The sequence below is a fragment of the Chelonia mydas genome, chromosome 3 (assembly GCF_015237465.2).
Source record: "Chelonia mydas isolate rCheMyd1 chromosome 3, rCheMyd1.pri.v2, whole genome shotgun sequence".
In the NCBI taxonomy this organism is placed as follows: Eukaryota; Metazoa; Chordata; order Testudines; family Cheloniidae; genus Chelonia; species Chelonia mydas.
This window is the reverse complement of record NC_057851.1, coordinates 121,750,855-121,763,376: the sequence shown is the minus strand read 5'-3', so window position 1 is coordinate 121,763,376 and position 12,522 is coordinate 121,750,855. Positions and strand designations below refer to the sequence as shown.

Here is a 12,522-nt window from a genome sequence, read left to right as displayed (position 1 = left end):
TGCACACAGGTTATGGGGCTGTTGCTGAGATGGGCCATTTCCTCCGAGGCTGCTGAAGCTCCAACCCCGGCGGCTTTGATAGAGGTGCAAACATTTGGGGGCAGATTTACATAAAATAGCCGTGTTTAATCCCACTGGCCGCAATTAACATCACAGGCTTCCCCGGGCACCGTTCTGATATGGCCGCAGGGAGCCAATCAGCTGGGTCGGCCGGACACATCAAAGGGGTTCTCCTCCAATCAGGGGAGCCCCCCCACAGGCATTGTGATGTCACCCGGCGATATTTATTGGGGGGGTATAATTGCTGCCCCCTTGGCCAGTTCCAGTCGCGCTGACCAGAGAGGTCAAGTGGATTAACCCTTCTGCCACTACATTGCAACCAGCCTGGATCCTTCCCACTGTAAGCAGCCAGGACCCCTTTCCAGGAGCCTCGCGGGCCTCCTCTCCCGCGTGGCTGTTCAGTGTGCAAAAGCCTCTGATAAGTTCTACCAGGAGCTGGAGCCAGCCCTGAGGCTGGAGGTGGCTCCTGGGCAGTAAGTGGTTTTGGGGGAGGGGGAGGAGAGAGGATGAGTTCTCCCGGCACGGAGAGCTCCGGCAAGAGCTTGCAGTACCGGGTGGACCATCTCCTGAGCGCGGTGGAAAACGAGCTGCAGGCTGGCAGCGAGAAGGGAGACCCCACGGAGCGGGAGCTACGAGTCACTCTGGAGGAGAATGAGCTGTGGCTGCGCTTCAAGGAGCTCACCAACGAGATGATCGTGACCAAGAACGGCAGGTAGGGTCGGGACACCGCTGGCAACCCCGGGGGAGCCCTGCCCAGCTCCCACTGCTGCTGGAGACAGCCGCAGCCCCAAATGATTGCACAGCCACTGGGGCTGAGGAGGCCCCTGGCCCCTCGTCCCGCTGGGGTTCTCTCCCCCCAGTTAAAGGATCCCGCCCTGCAACATTATGTGGGGCCGAGTCTGCTGCCCCCACGCTGCTGGAGACACCGTTATCTAATGCTGCGGGAGACTCCGCCCCCCGCCCCGGCGGTATTTATTTCTCCCCCCTTTTTACTGGAGACTTCCCTCCCTCCAATCCAGTCCTGCTGGGGAGGATCTCCCCGTAACGTGGCTGGAGAACCCAGATCCTCTGCTGGGGCCCCCCTGACGCTGCCGGGGTGTCCTCCCCCCAGGGCTGCTGGGAGCCCCCTCCCCTCTGCCCAGCGCGGCTCCGGAGCTGGGGAGGCTGCAGCCCCGAGCGGGAGCCGAAGGTGGGGGCCGATTAGTTTTGGCCCGGAGCCGCACAAAGGGCCGGGGGGTGGTTTAGAGCCGGCAGATCCTTTGCTCCGGGGACACCCAGAGAAAGGTCAAGGGCCAGGCAGGTGAGAAGCTAACGCGGCTTCCTGGAGTCCTGTGAAATCGCGGAGCGGGGCTCGGGGCACACCGGAGCCGGGATCGGCCTTGCTCTGAGGCCCGCGCTGGGGCGAGCAGGAGCCCTGGCCCGGCTGCCGGCTCCCCCCGGAGGTCCCCGCTGGCTCCCCCGGCAGTGGGGAGCAGTTCCCCTGCACAATGCGCCTCTCCCTGGCCCTGCTCTCTCCCCCAGGCGGATGTTCCCCGTGCTGAAGGTGAGCGTGTCCGGCCTGGACCCCAACGCCATGTACTCCTTCCTGCTGGACTTCGTGGCCGCCGACAATCACCGCTGGAAGTACGTGAACGGGGAGTGGGTCCCCGGGGGCAAGCCCGAGCCGCAGGCCCCGAGCTGCGTCTACATCCACCCGGACTCGCCCAACTTCGGAGCGCACTGGATGAAGGCGCCGGTTTCCTTCAGCAAAGTCAAACTCACCAACAAGCTCAACGGAGGGGGGCAGGTGAGCGGCGCGGGCCGGAGCCGGCCAGGAGCCCCGGGGAGGAGCGCCGAGAAATAGCGCCCGCAAGGCTGCCCCTTCTCAGCGCTCCGGGCTGCGCTGGGGCGGCAGAGACCTTCTCCCAGAGCCCGCGTCTGCGGGGTGTCGGATCTCGGTGGGGACAGGGGGGAGGGGAGGGACGAGACCCCCCGCCCCAGGTTATCCTGTCAGCAAAGTCAGTCAGGGTGTAGCTAAAACTCAGGGCGGGGAGAAAACTTTTCCAGAGCCTCTCGCTGTAACAAGCAGCCCAGCCTCAGTGGTGTGACGGCTTTCCTCCGAGAACACCTATCCAGGATCGTCTGTAAACTTGTGACCCGTTTCAAAGGCTGCCCCTGCAAAACACGGAAATCAGCCAGGGCTTCTAACTAGACGAGTTTATTTTATATAACTAGTGTGCTGGAGTGGTCTAAAAAACCGGTCGCTTTTTAAGAGCAAAAGTAAAAACGCAGACCTATATACCTGAAAACCAGGACAAGGAGTCTGCCTAGTAGATTTCACCAAGAAAGGGGAACTAGATTTCATTTGATCCCTACATTAGCTATGAAGTTGTTCTTCAGTTTTGTTGACACTGGGTTTTGTAATCAATATCATCTATAATTTTTGACAAACTAGCTGGGCTGTTTTTGTCCTGATGAAACTTTCCAAGCAGATCATGGATTCTTTGGGTGATTTTTTAAAAATAGTCATTTCACGGTTGAACTATTTGATAATCCAAAGTCTATCTATCTATATCCAATCTAATCTTTGTATAAATAGGCTGCCCTGCCAAATATAATGGCGGATAATATTTAGGCAGATACTTTAGTTGCCTGAGGTTTACCTTCTTTTGTCAGGCTTCACTTTTAGAATTTACTACTGTCTGTTGACTTTCCGACCCCCCCCCGCCCCCGAAGTATCCAGCGTTAGCTTTTTAAAATCAGAAAGTGCTCTGTAACTGTAGGAATTTGCATCCCACTGTGACAATGCTTATCTGTGCTATTATATGTTTACAGATCATGTTGAACTCCTTGCACAAGTATGAGCCTAGGATTCATATAGTGAGAGTTGGTGGCCCTCAGCGTATGATAACCAGCCATTCCTTCCCAGAGACCCAGTTTATAGCTGTGACAGCTTATCAGAATGAGGAGGTATGCACAAAATGGGAAAGAAACCTACATGCACTTATATCCTCTGAATTAGCAAAGTGAAAGACGCTGGAGCAAAATATTTGTCATGTTTAACATTTTTTCAATTCTCTGTGTTTCATTTTAAATAAGCGTTTGTTTTAAATTAAATAATAAAGCCCAATAAATAAATAAATAAATGGCCATTTAGTAACACTAATTCCCTGTTTCCTATATTTTGTAACTTTATTTGTTAAAGTATAATTATAAAGATTCTTTGGAATTCATCAAAGTTAACTACTAATGTTAGAAAATCAGTAAGAATAAACTCACCATTTTCAAGTATATGAAATAATAATAATACATGAACTAACTGGAAATGTCATTTTCAGAACTGACTCTTGTTTTCAAATAACTAAAATGTACACTTTAAACTTCAATTAAACTGTAAGTTACTAAGCTTATTATCCTAGCTGAGATTTGTTGTTCATTCTGGTCTATCCAGAAACCGAAAACTCTTTATAATTGTCATTAGTGTATCCCCTTTCATATGTGTTTCCTTAATAGGATAATAAAACCAGCAACTTAGTCAGGCAGTGACAGTGGATGTCTTTACATTTTGTCGAGAGAATAATTACAAGTCTGCTGTTAACATTTGAGATGTTTGGATGCTGTTTAGTTACTTTACATAAGTCCATACTATGGCCTTAATCCTACTGCCACTGAAATCAATGATAAAATCCCACTAAGTTTAGAGAAGCAGGATCAGGTCCTAAATACTGTATGATAATGAATAGTAACACTTGCAAAATAAGATTTTTGTTGTTGTTTTTAGATCACAGCTTTAAAAATTAAATACAATCCATTTGCAAAGGCTTTCCTTGATGCAAAAGAAAGGTGAGAATTCTTGACTAAACCCAGTTACAGAATTTGCAGAAAAATTACGTATTTGTGAAAACACATTTCTTTCAAATCCTTTTCTTTGACTAATGAACTGTGGCTTCTTTCACAGAAGTGATCACAAAGATATGATGGATGAAGTCGGAGACAATCAACAGTCTGGGTATTCACAGTGTATGTTTAATTTCACACTATTAAGTATATAACTTTAAAAAATACCTCATCTTTCATCTCAGCTTCTCTTGTATTTCCTTTCTACTACAATTTAGTAGTATGTTATATCTGAGTAAAATTTAGACACCAGTGTTTGTTTGCAGGCACATGTTAACTCTCACTATAGATTAAGTATGACATTCTTGATAATACTTAGTCCTGCCTTGAGTGCAGGGGACTGGACTAAACGACCTTTCGAGGTCCCTTTCAGTTCTGTGATGAGTGTCTGAATCTTATGAATACTATTTTGTAGTTTTTCATCTTTCTCATTGTGTGTAATATATTTTATTAAAAACATTAATACTGCCTTCAAAAATTCATAATCACATTAGTTTTCTGCAAGACAATGGGTCTTGGATGTAAAGAATGCAATATCTGTGGGGAGATTAATGGAAAGAGTGTTTTATTTCAAATGGTAACAAAAATTAGTGAGAATAAACTCACCAGTTTAATTAATTAATTTTATTTTTAAAGTACACGAAGGAAATTGGAGGCAGCAGGTTTAAAATTCTTTTTCAGATGGCTAAAATGTCACTGGTTTAGAATTTTAAATTGAATTTTGTTTTAAAGGAACATTGTCAAAAAACTTAGGTCCACAACTTGAATAAATGGGCTTTTACAAGATATAATGGGAATAGAATTTTTAAAAAACTCTATGAAAACATTTTCTTTTGCATTTAAACATCATCCCACATCAGTATTGGAAACCCCAAGCACAGCAATGTTGTGCTAATGGAGGAGAACCAAAAAGAGAAGATACAAACAAAAGATTAAATTAACCAGTGTGGTTTTACTGTCCAAAGTTAATGACGTGCAAAATATACACACATAACATAAAAAATGCAAAGTTTTAAACATATTTCAATTTTAATAATCTAAGGTGTAATTAGTAATACAGGTTAAGAATTCTTAAAAATATAAATTTTATTTTGACAGCATCTATTGTAAATGGCAGGGAGAAGCCAACCTGAATAATGTTATTCAATAGTGCTGGGAGGGAACCTGTTTTTTGCCCTTATTAAAATTGCCCTTTTTCTCAATTTTTCTTTCAAAATGATTTTTTATGCGAGGAGACATGTATCCACATTTCACTTTTGACAATTGGCATTTTCTGATGGAAAAACATTGTGTTGGAAAATTTCTGACCAGCTCTAATATTTAAAGGAGTACTTGTGGCACCTTAGAGACTAACCAGTTTATTTGAGCATGAGCTTTCGTGAGCTACAGCTCACTTCATCGGATGCATAGCATATCGTGGAAACTGCAGAAGACATTATATACACACAGAGACCATGAAACAAAACTTCCTCCCACCTCACTCCCCCGCTGGCAATAAGCTGTTGCCAGCGGGGGAGTGAGGTGGGAGGAAGTTTTGTTTCATGGTCTCTGTGTGTATATAATGTCTTCTGCAGTTTCCACGATATGCTATGCATCCGATGAAGTGAGCTGTAGCTCACGAAAGCTCATGCTCAAATAAACTGGTTAGTCTCTAAGGTGCCACAAGTACTCCTTTTCTTTTTACGAATACAGACTAACACGGCTGTTACTCTGAAATCTAATATTTAACTTCAGAGTAATAGTGTTCAAAGGGCTCATAACATTCATAGCTTGCCCTGTGGCATTATGTATCAGTTAGGGAGACCAGATAGCAAGGGTGCAAAATCAGGACAGGGGTGGCAGGTAATAAGCACCTATATAAGACAAAGCCCAAATATCAGGACTGTCCCTATAAAATCAGGACATCTGGTCACCCGAATATCAGTGCTACAAAATATCCTCTCTTTCTCACAGTAGGTGGCTGGCTTATTCCTGGAACTGGGAGTCTGTGCCCCCCCTCCAATCCTCATGCTCAATTTGGAGCACCTCTATCACTGTCCTCTGCTCACAGCTGTGAAAGATTCTCATCGCTGAGGAATCACCGTTCTGCCCCTTACCCCAATCCATATGCCCACAGAAACAACTCTCCAAGTAAGTCTTTATTATTCTGTGGCTATTTAAAGAGGGAAATTAACCTAATGGTTCAAATTCTGATAAATTACATCATTGTAAATCTGGAGTAATGTCACTGGAACTGAGATCAGTATCTAGCTCCATTTGTGCTGAGGGCTTGTGACATCAATTGAAAGGCAATAACAAAAAGTAAATATGTTTCTCTAGCCTCTTAACAATGGAAAAAGTAAGATTGTGTAATGCTCTATCTAATGTTAGGTTATTAGACAATTCTCTGCTAGCATTGTCCCTGTGTCCTACTGTAGAACAAGAATCTTGAAATGAAGGAATACTTCAATGATTTTTAGCCTAGGAAAGCTTAGTTTATTCTGGCAATATTCGTCAGTTTAAGTCAGTGGTCCCCAAACTGTGGGGCGCGCCCCCTTAAGGGGGCACAGAGGAACGTCTCGGCGTGCACGTCAGGGCCTGGGCCAGCCCTCACAAGGGGGTGGGGAGGGAGTGCCACCCAGCCTGCTCCGGCCCCACCCTCGGCCTCTGCTCTCAGCTGCCGTACCCTATTCTCAGCTCCCAGCTGTGGATCCGCTTCTGGGCCAAAGGGGTGCGGACACCTTCTATTACTGGTAAGGAGGCGTGCAAGAGGAGAACTTTGGGGACTTGGTTTAAGTGAAGATAGAATATACGTATCTGAAGAATTTGAGGAAGCACCACCTTAAAGAAATGGCAGTGAACTGAATAGACTTCTAGTTATGGTAGTGGAGTCAAGTGGCATTAACCTAAGTAAATAACGGAGGGCCTAGTTTTGCCAGCGTTACTCACATTGAGGAACATCTTAATCAACAAGACTACATGTGTAGTAAGGTACGCCTCAAAATAAGTCAGCATGATGGAATTGGGTGAATAATGACAATATGTCTATCCAATTGCACTTCCATGAGAAGAAAGGAGGGAATGTTTAACTAACTGCCCATCCAGGACTTCCTATGGGTTTTTCTCTTCCAGCCAATAAAGACTACTGAAAGGGGTTTTTGTTTGTTTGTTTTTAAAAAACAGCTTAATATTTTAAATTTTATAAAATATTATGTAGGCTAGGTGGCATAGTCATCATCAAGTTGTTCCAGACACAGCCCATAGCCTGACTGTTCTTACAATACGTAATTCTGTAAAGCGTGTTAAAGTTGAAAATTTGCATGTAGTTGATTTTTGTTGCATCTTGAACCTTTGCATGGATTTTGCAAATTCAGATAAAATTCCATGAGAATAATTGACTACTCTGTGTGCCCTGCTTCTTCCCCCATCCTCCATAAAGGATTTTTCTCCTCCACTTAAGTTCATATGCCACAGCAACCTTTTCTGGCTGTGGAGGGTGGAATGGCATTGAGGCCATTGCTAATTTAGCCCCATAGTTACGACAGAGCTACATAATGCACTCCCCTCATCAGAGGCTGAGCATTTTGGCATAAGGAACTACTGGAGGTAGGAAGTGAAATATGCTCTGGCAACTGAACTTGGGCACCTCATATAGCAGACTGGCACACCACCCACTTGACAGCCCCAATAAAATTGATAGTTTGATACAACTGGTAGATAGGTGTGCGTATGTGTGTGTGTGTATAGATATAAAAAGCAGTAATAAAAAAGCCATACTCTGCACTGAAAATGAGAATTGTGCCTCACTTTAACTGCTAATCTGCTTGTTAAGTGCTTGCTTGTTTTTCACAGCAGCCTATGCTGATAATTCCTCGGCCTGTCTTTCCATGCTCCAATCCCATGACAACTGGTCCAGTCTAGGAGTTCCCACACACGCTAGTATGCTGCCCATGAGTCACAGCACTGGCACATCTACCAGCTCCAGGTAGGATTCAGTCCCTTTGCAATGCAGCCCCCCAAATCTTCAGAAATTAGAGTATGTTGGGATTTTTTAATTGAAAAAAGGAGTGAACAGGTCACCGTCATCTTGAAATCTAGTCAGTTTTAAAGGAAAGAGTTACAAGTAGACATACCCTGTCTCTCAGGGTATGTCTGTACTACAAGGGCTATAGTGGCAGTCCGGCAGCTAGGCTGCTTTAGTGTAGTCTCTCGCTACAGCGATGGAAGGGGTTTTTCCATTGCTTTAGTAAATCCATCCCCTTGAGACGCGGTAGCTAGGTTGACAGAAGAATTCTTCCGTCAGGGGTCAGGGGTGTGAATTTTTCACACCCCTGAGCGACATAGCTAAATTGACCTAAGTTTTAGGTGTAGATCAGGTCTAAGTCTCTCTCCCTATTTATGGCTTTATTGTCACATTTTCCTTTTTTAATGCTTTTTTTCTCTTCCCTGTTGATATATGAAAAGCCCCTTATAAATATGTGAAAATAACTGGCAGTACAGGAGAAACAGTGAAATGGACTGTACGCACAGTGCTGCCAAATGCACAAAGCAAACTCATTGGAGAAATAAGGAACAATTATTTTCTCGACTTTCAGTTCTTGGAATCTTAAGTGTTATTTATAACAACAGTAAGTAAAATAACACTTGGACAAGTGTGAGAGATCAAGCAAACAGTATCCCTTTAAATAATAGCCCTTGTTTATTGCTTTTAAGAGAGCTCAACGAAAACCATCCTCCTGTCGTGGACATATATTGTGTCTCTTTTTTAGACTTATGATTATCTTGATAAAATATTGGCTCACCTGTTGAAGGAAGTTATCTGATGTTGAATTTGTACCCAATCCCTGGGAACCTCAACTAGAAGTTATTGGGGAGCCTGATGGGATTTTGCTATTGACTTCAATAGGATCAGGGTTTGGCCCTCTATCTTTTTTTTAAACATCTTGCAGTTCAAATCTGTAGGCTAAATATTCTGCTAATATACATGAATTGTGGAAAAGGCACTTATTTATGAAATGTGCAAGTTAGCATTTATCTGTTTAAAATATACCATATTTATTACTAATATAAACTACTAGATACTTTTTTTACTAAACATAAATTTATTGAAATAACAAGTACTCCCAAGCACTTCTTCTCCCTCCCAAAAATGACTTTACATTTGGAAGGCAGCAAAGTCCAGGGCACTGGATTGAGAGTCAAGAACCTGGGTTGTCTTCTTGGTTCTGCCATTGAATTGCTGTGTGACCTTGGGCAAGTCTCTTCACCCCTCTGGGCCCTGGTGCCCTATCTGTAAAATGGGGATAACAGAGATAATGTAAAGTGCTTCGGGATCTATGGGTGAAAAGTGCTGTGTAAGAGCTAAATAATAAATGGAAAAGCTAAATTTATCCTCTTTAAATTTTTCTCACAGATCAACTTTTTTATTTCTGGGCCCAGGTAAAGAACTTTTCTATAGGTGTGTGGTGGGGGGAGTAGAAGGATGAGGTGGGAGCTGGGAAGATTTGGGTAGATTCTTATCCTCACAGCATGCTGGCTGCAGCAAATCAGCGTGATCCACAGTTTAAGTGCTTGAGACTTCTCTCATGTACTGAAGTAGCAAGAACCTTCCCAAAGTTCTTCTCTATGCATAAAGTAGCTGAATAAAAACACACTTGGAATATGCTTTGTGAGGTGTAAAACTGCATAGCTGACAGGGAAAACTGGGTTAATTAATAATCCATATTATCTATCCTTCTCTCTTACAGTCAGTATCCCAACTTGTGGTCTGTGAATAACAGCACCATCACACCCGTGTCTCAGTCAGGTGGGATGTCCAATGGACTGAGCTCCCAGTTTTTGCGAGGCTCTACAGCACACTACCCACCCCTTCCTCACTCTGTCACTGCCTCCTCCTCGGGATCTCCGCTGTATGACGCTGGCACACCAACAGACATTTCTGACAGTCAGTATGATACCTCTGCACATAATAGGCTGGCATCCACATGGACTCCTGTCACACCACCTTCTATGTAAACCAAGCCCTTTCTTTAAGATAAAGACTTTCTAGCTATTTAGTTACAATTCATACTGAATCCACAATGAAGTCTTGAGGAGGGGAAAAAGAGACATGAAGTAAATTACAAACAAAAAAACTGCACTGCTTTTGTATAAAGTAATTGAATTATACTTCTTACAGTATAACAGTGTATCATTAGCAGCATATAGACCTTATGAGTGCAATTCTCGTATAGCAGATCCACTGCTCTTCCTTTTTAAAATAAATATTTTTAGTCCTTTTCAATTTGGCAGAGATGGGCCTGAGACACCAAAGTTTGACCCATATTCCACACTTCTCAATGTTCTTTGAGTATCTGGATCTGGGGTTTTGTTTCATGCCCATCTTGACAGTTTTGTCAGTCTTTTTTTTTTTTTTTAAAAATAAGCTACATCCTGTCAATTGCCAGTTAACATTTTGCTTAGCTGTAGTTGTGAGAGAAGCTTTATTAAGTGCATAGTTTGAATCAATCTCAAATCTACATAAATTTAGCTAATGAGTGAAATTTGGAAAACTGTGTGCACTAATGTATATTTGTCATGAGAATATGTGGTATTCTGGTAGTTAACAGTTTTATGCACAACTGTATGCTTATTTCCTTGCTACTGAATTAAATGATGAAGACAATCAGCAAGAACTTTTTTCTGCATAATAAATGCAATATAAAATTTTGCTCTAGTCATCTTTACCGAAAATACCCCCTTTTTAAGGTGAGTTTCATTGTTTGATCATATAGCCAATGAGCAACTTTCAGACTAACTAAACTCCTGCCTTTCAAACAGCTGTTATCTAATGGAGGCCTCCATCCAAAGTCCTTGGAAACCAATGGAAAGACTTTAATTGACATTAATGGTCTATGGCCCAGGCCCTAAATGAGAGAAGAAAGTCAATACCTAATGGTTCTTTCTAATTTATTTTAGTTCAATATTGTACTCTGATCAATATTTATTATTTGTTAGGATGTGACTTTGTTTTGTACATTTTAAGATGTGTATATAATCCGTCAATATGCTGTGTACCTTAAGACAATCATACATAGGACATGTCACCCCAAGACATATGGAAATAGTGTGGATCCAAGTAGTTAAGTTATTATACACGAGCAAATCCCAAATGTCAGTAATTTGGGATGGGAGTATAGATATAAGATTAATGTACACCAGCTGCTTGTCTTCACTAGAAGATTAGGTCATGGTAATGTCCTTGCTATCCATGCCTCATATCTTTGAGGGCTCTTATTAACTACAATGAGTTGACCTTATCGTCTGCTGAAGACAAACCCCAAATGTTGGGTCAAAATGTGCCTTTGGATGTGCATTCTGCTCCCACTGACTTCAATGAACACACGTGTGAGGGTGGAATCTGATCTTTATGCATAAACCATAACAAACCCCTTTTTGATGAAGTGCATAAGGTTAGAAAGTAGACTTCTAAGTTAGAGGATTCATTCAATATTTCATATGCTATAATGGCAGTTTAAAGATGAAAAAGCAAATGCATGCTGCACTTTTGGTTTCTTAGGTCCTGTTCCTGCAACTGGATCCACATGGGTGGACCCTTGCATTCATGCAGTGCCCCATTGAGTTCAGTGGGGATCTGCGCCAGGCACAAAGATCTGCCCAGGCAGGGCCAACAGCAGGATCTGGAAGTTAGATGTTATTCCAAACGAGCCAATCACAACAAAGGGCAGCACCAGAGTCAGATGGCTGTAAACTGTGTCCTCTCAATATTGTAAATATTGATCTAAGCTCTCCTATTTTATTGTGAAAGTGAATCATGTAAATGATGTAAGTGCATTGTTATACTCTTTTGTAGAAGTTAGCAAAGTTTGTTTCATTGTGTTTTGTACTTATATTTGAAAAGTATTAAGTTAAATTGAAAAACAGTTAGTAAAGTTTCTTTAATAAACTAAATGCTTAGTTTTCAATTTGTGGAAATAAGTTTAATCTAATGAATTTCACTTATTATCATTTATTATTTGTATTACCATAGCACTTAGGAGCCCTAGTCATTGACTAGGACCCCACTGTGTTAGATGCTGTACAGACACAGAACAAAAACTCCCTGCCCCAAAAGTGTGTGCAGATGGATGCAGACAGATCGGGGAGTATAATGAAATAATGAGACAATATTGGTGACAGGCAGTGGTCGTATTTCATGTGTGCTAAACCAGTAAGTAGGTTGGACCTTTATGGGATGGGAACATAGAACTGCAATATCAGGAAAAATCAATAGTCTACTTTCGCCCTATCAAAGATAGAAAGTCTATGCTAGGTGCTTTATAAATAACCCCACTTTGCACCTTGTTATGCAGTGTTACTATTGCACCATGGGAAGGGGAGATTTTTTGACTGTTTCCTAACTGATGATCATCTTAAACCCTTAGTCATGAGGATTGTAAAGAAATGTGTACAATTAATGGCCAGGAAGGCATAGTAATCGAAATCGGGGGTACTGTAGTATATTACTGGCTAGGGAGCAAGGTTTTTCTTAATGAAAATCTCATCCGTTGAGTAAAGGTGGACCTGAATTTAAATTCTGGCAGATGCCTTGTGTTCAGCCTTGATAAC

The 12,522-nt window shown here is 42.7% G+C and overlaps 1 protein-coding gene across 1 annotated transcript; it reads left to right on the top strand.

The window, feature by feature from the left end:
- The first annotated feature begins 331 nt into the window (after positions 1 to 331).
- On the top strand, positions 332 to 11,764 carry TBXT (T-box transcription factor T). Its single transcript, XM_043543194.1, has 8 exons — positions 332 to 772; positions 1,582 to 1,846; positions 2,875 to 3,009; positions 3,821 to 3,882; positions 3,998 to 4,059; positions 5,890 to 6,066; positions 7,768 to 7,900; positions 9,663 to 11,764. The coding sequence occupies exons 1-8, from the start codon at positions 567 to 569 to the stop codon at positions 9,928 to 9,930; spliced, it is 1,308 nt and encodes a 435-aa protein (XP_043399129.1). The 5' UTR covers positions 332 to 566; the 3' UTR covers positions 9,931 to 11,764.
- The last annotated feature ends 758 nt before the right edge of the window (positions 11,765 to 12,522 follow it).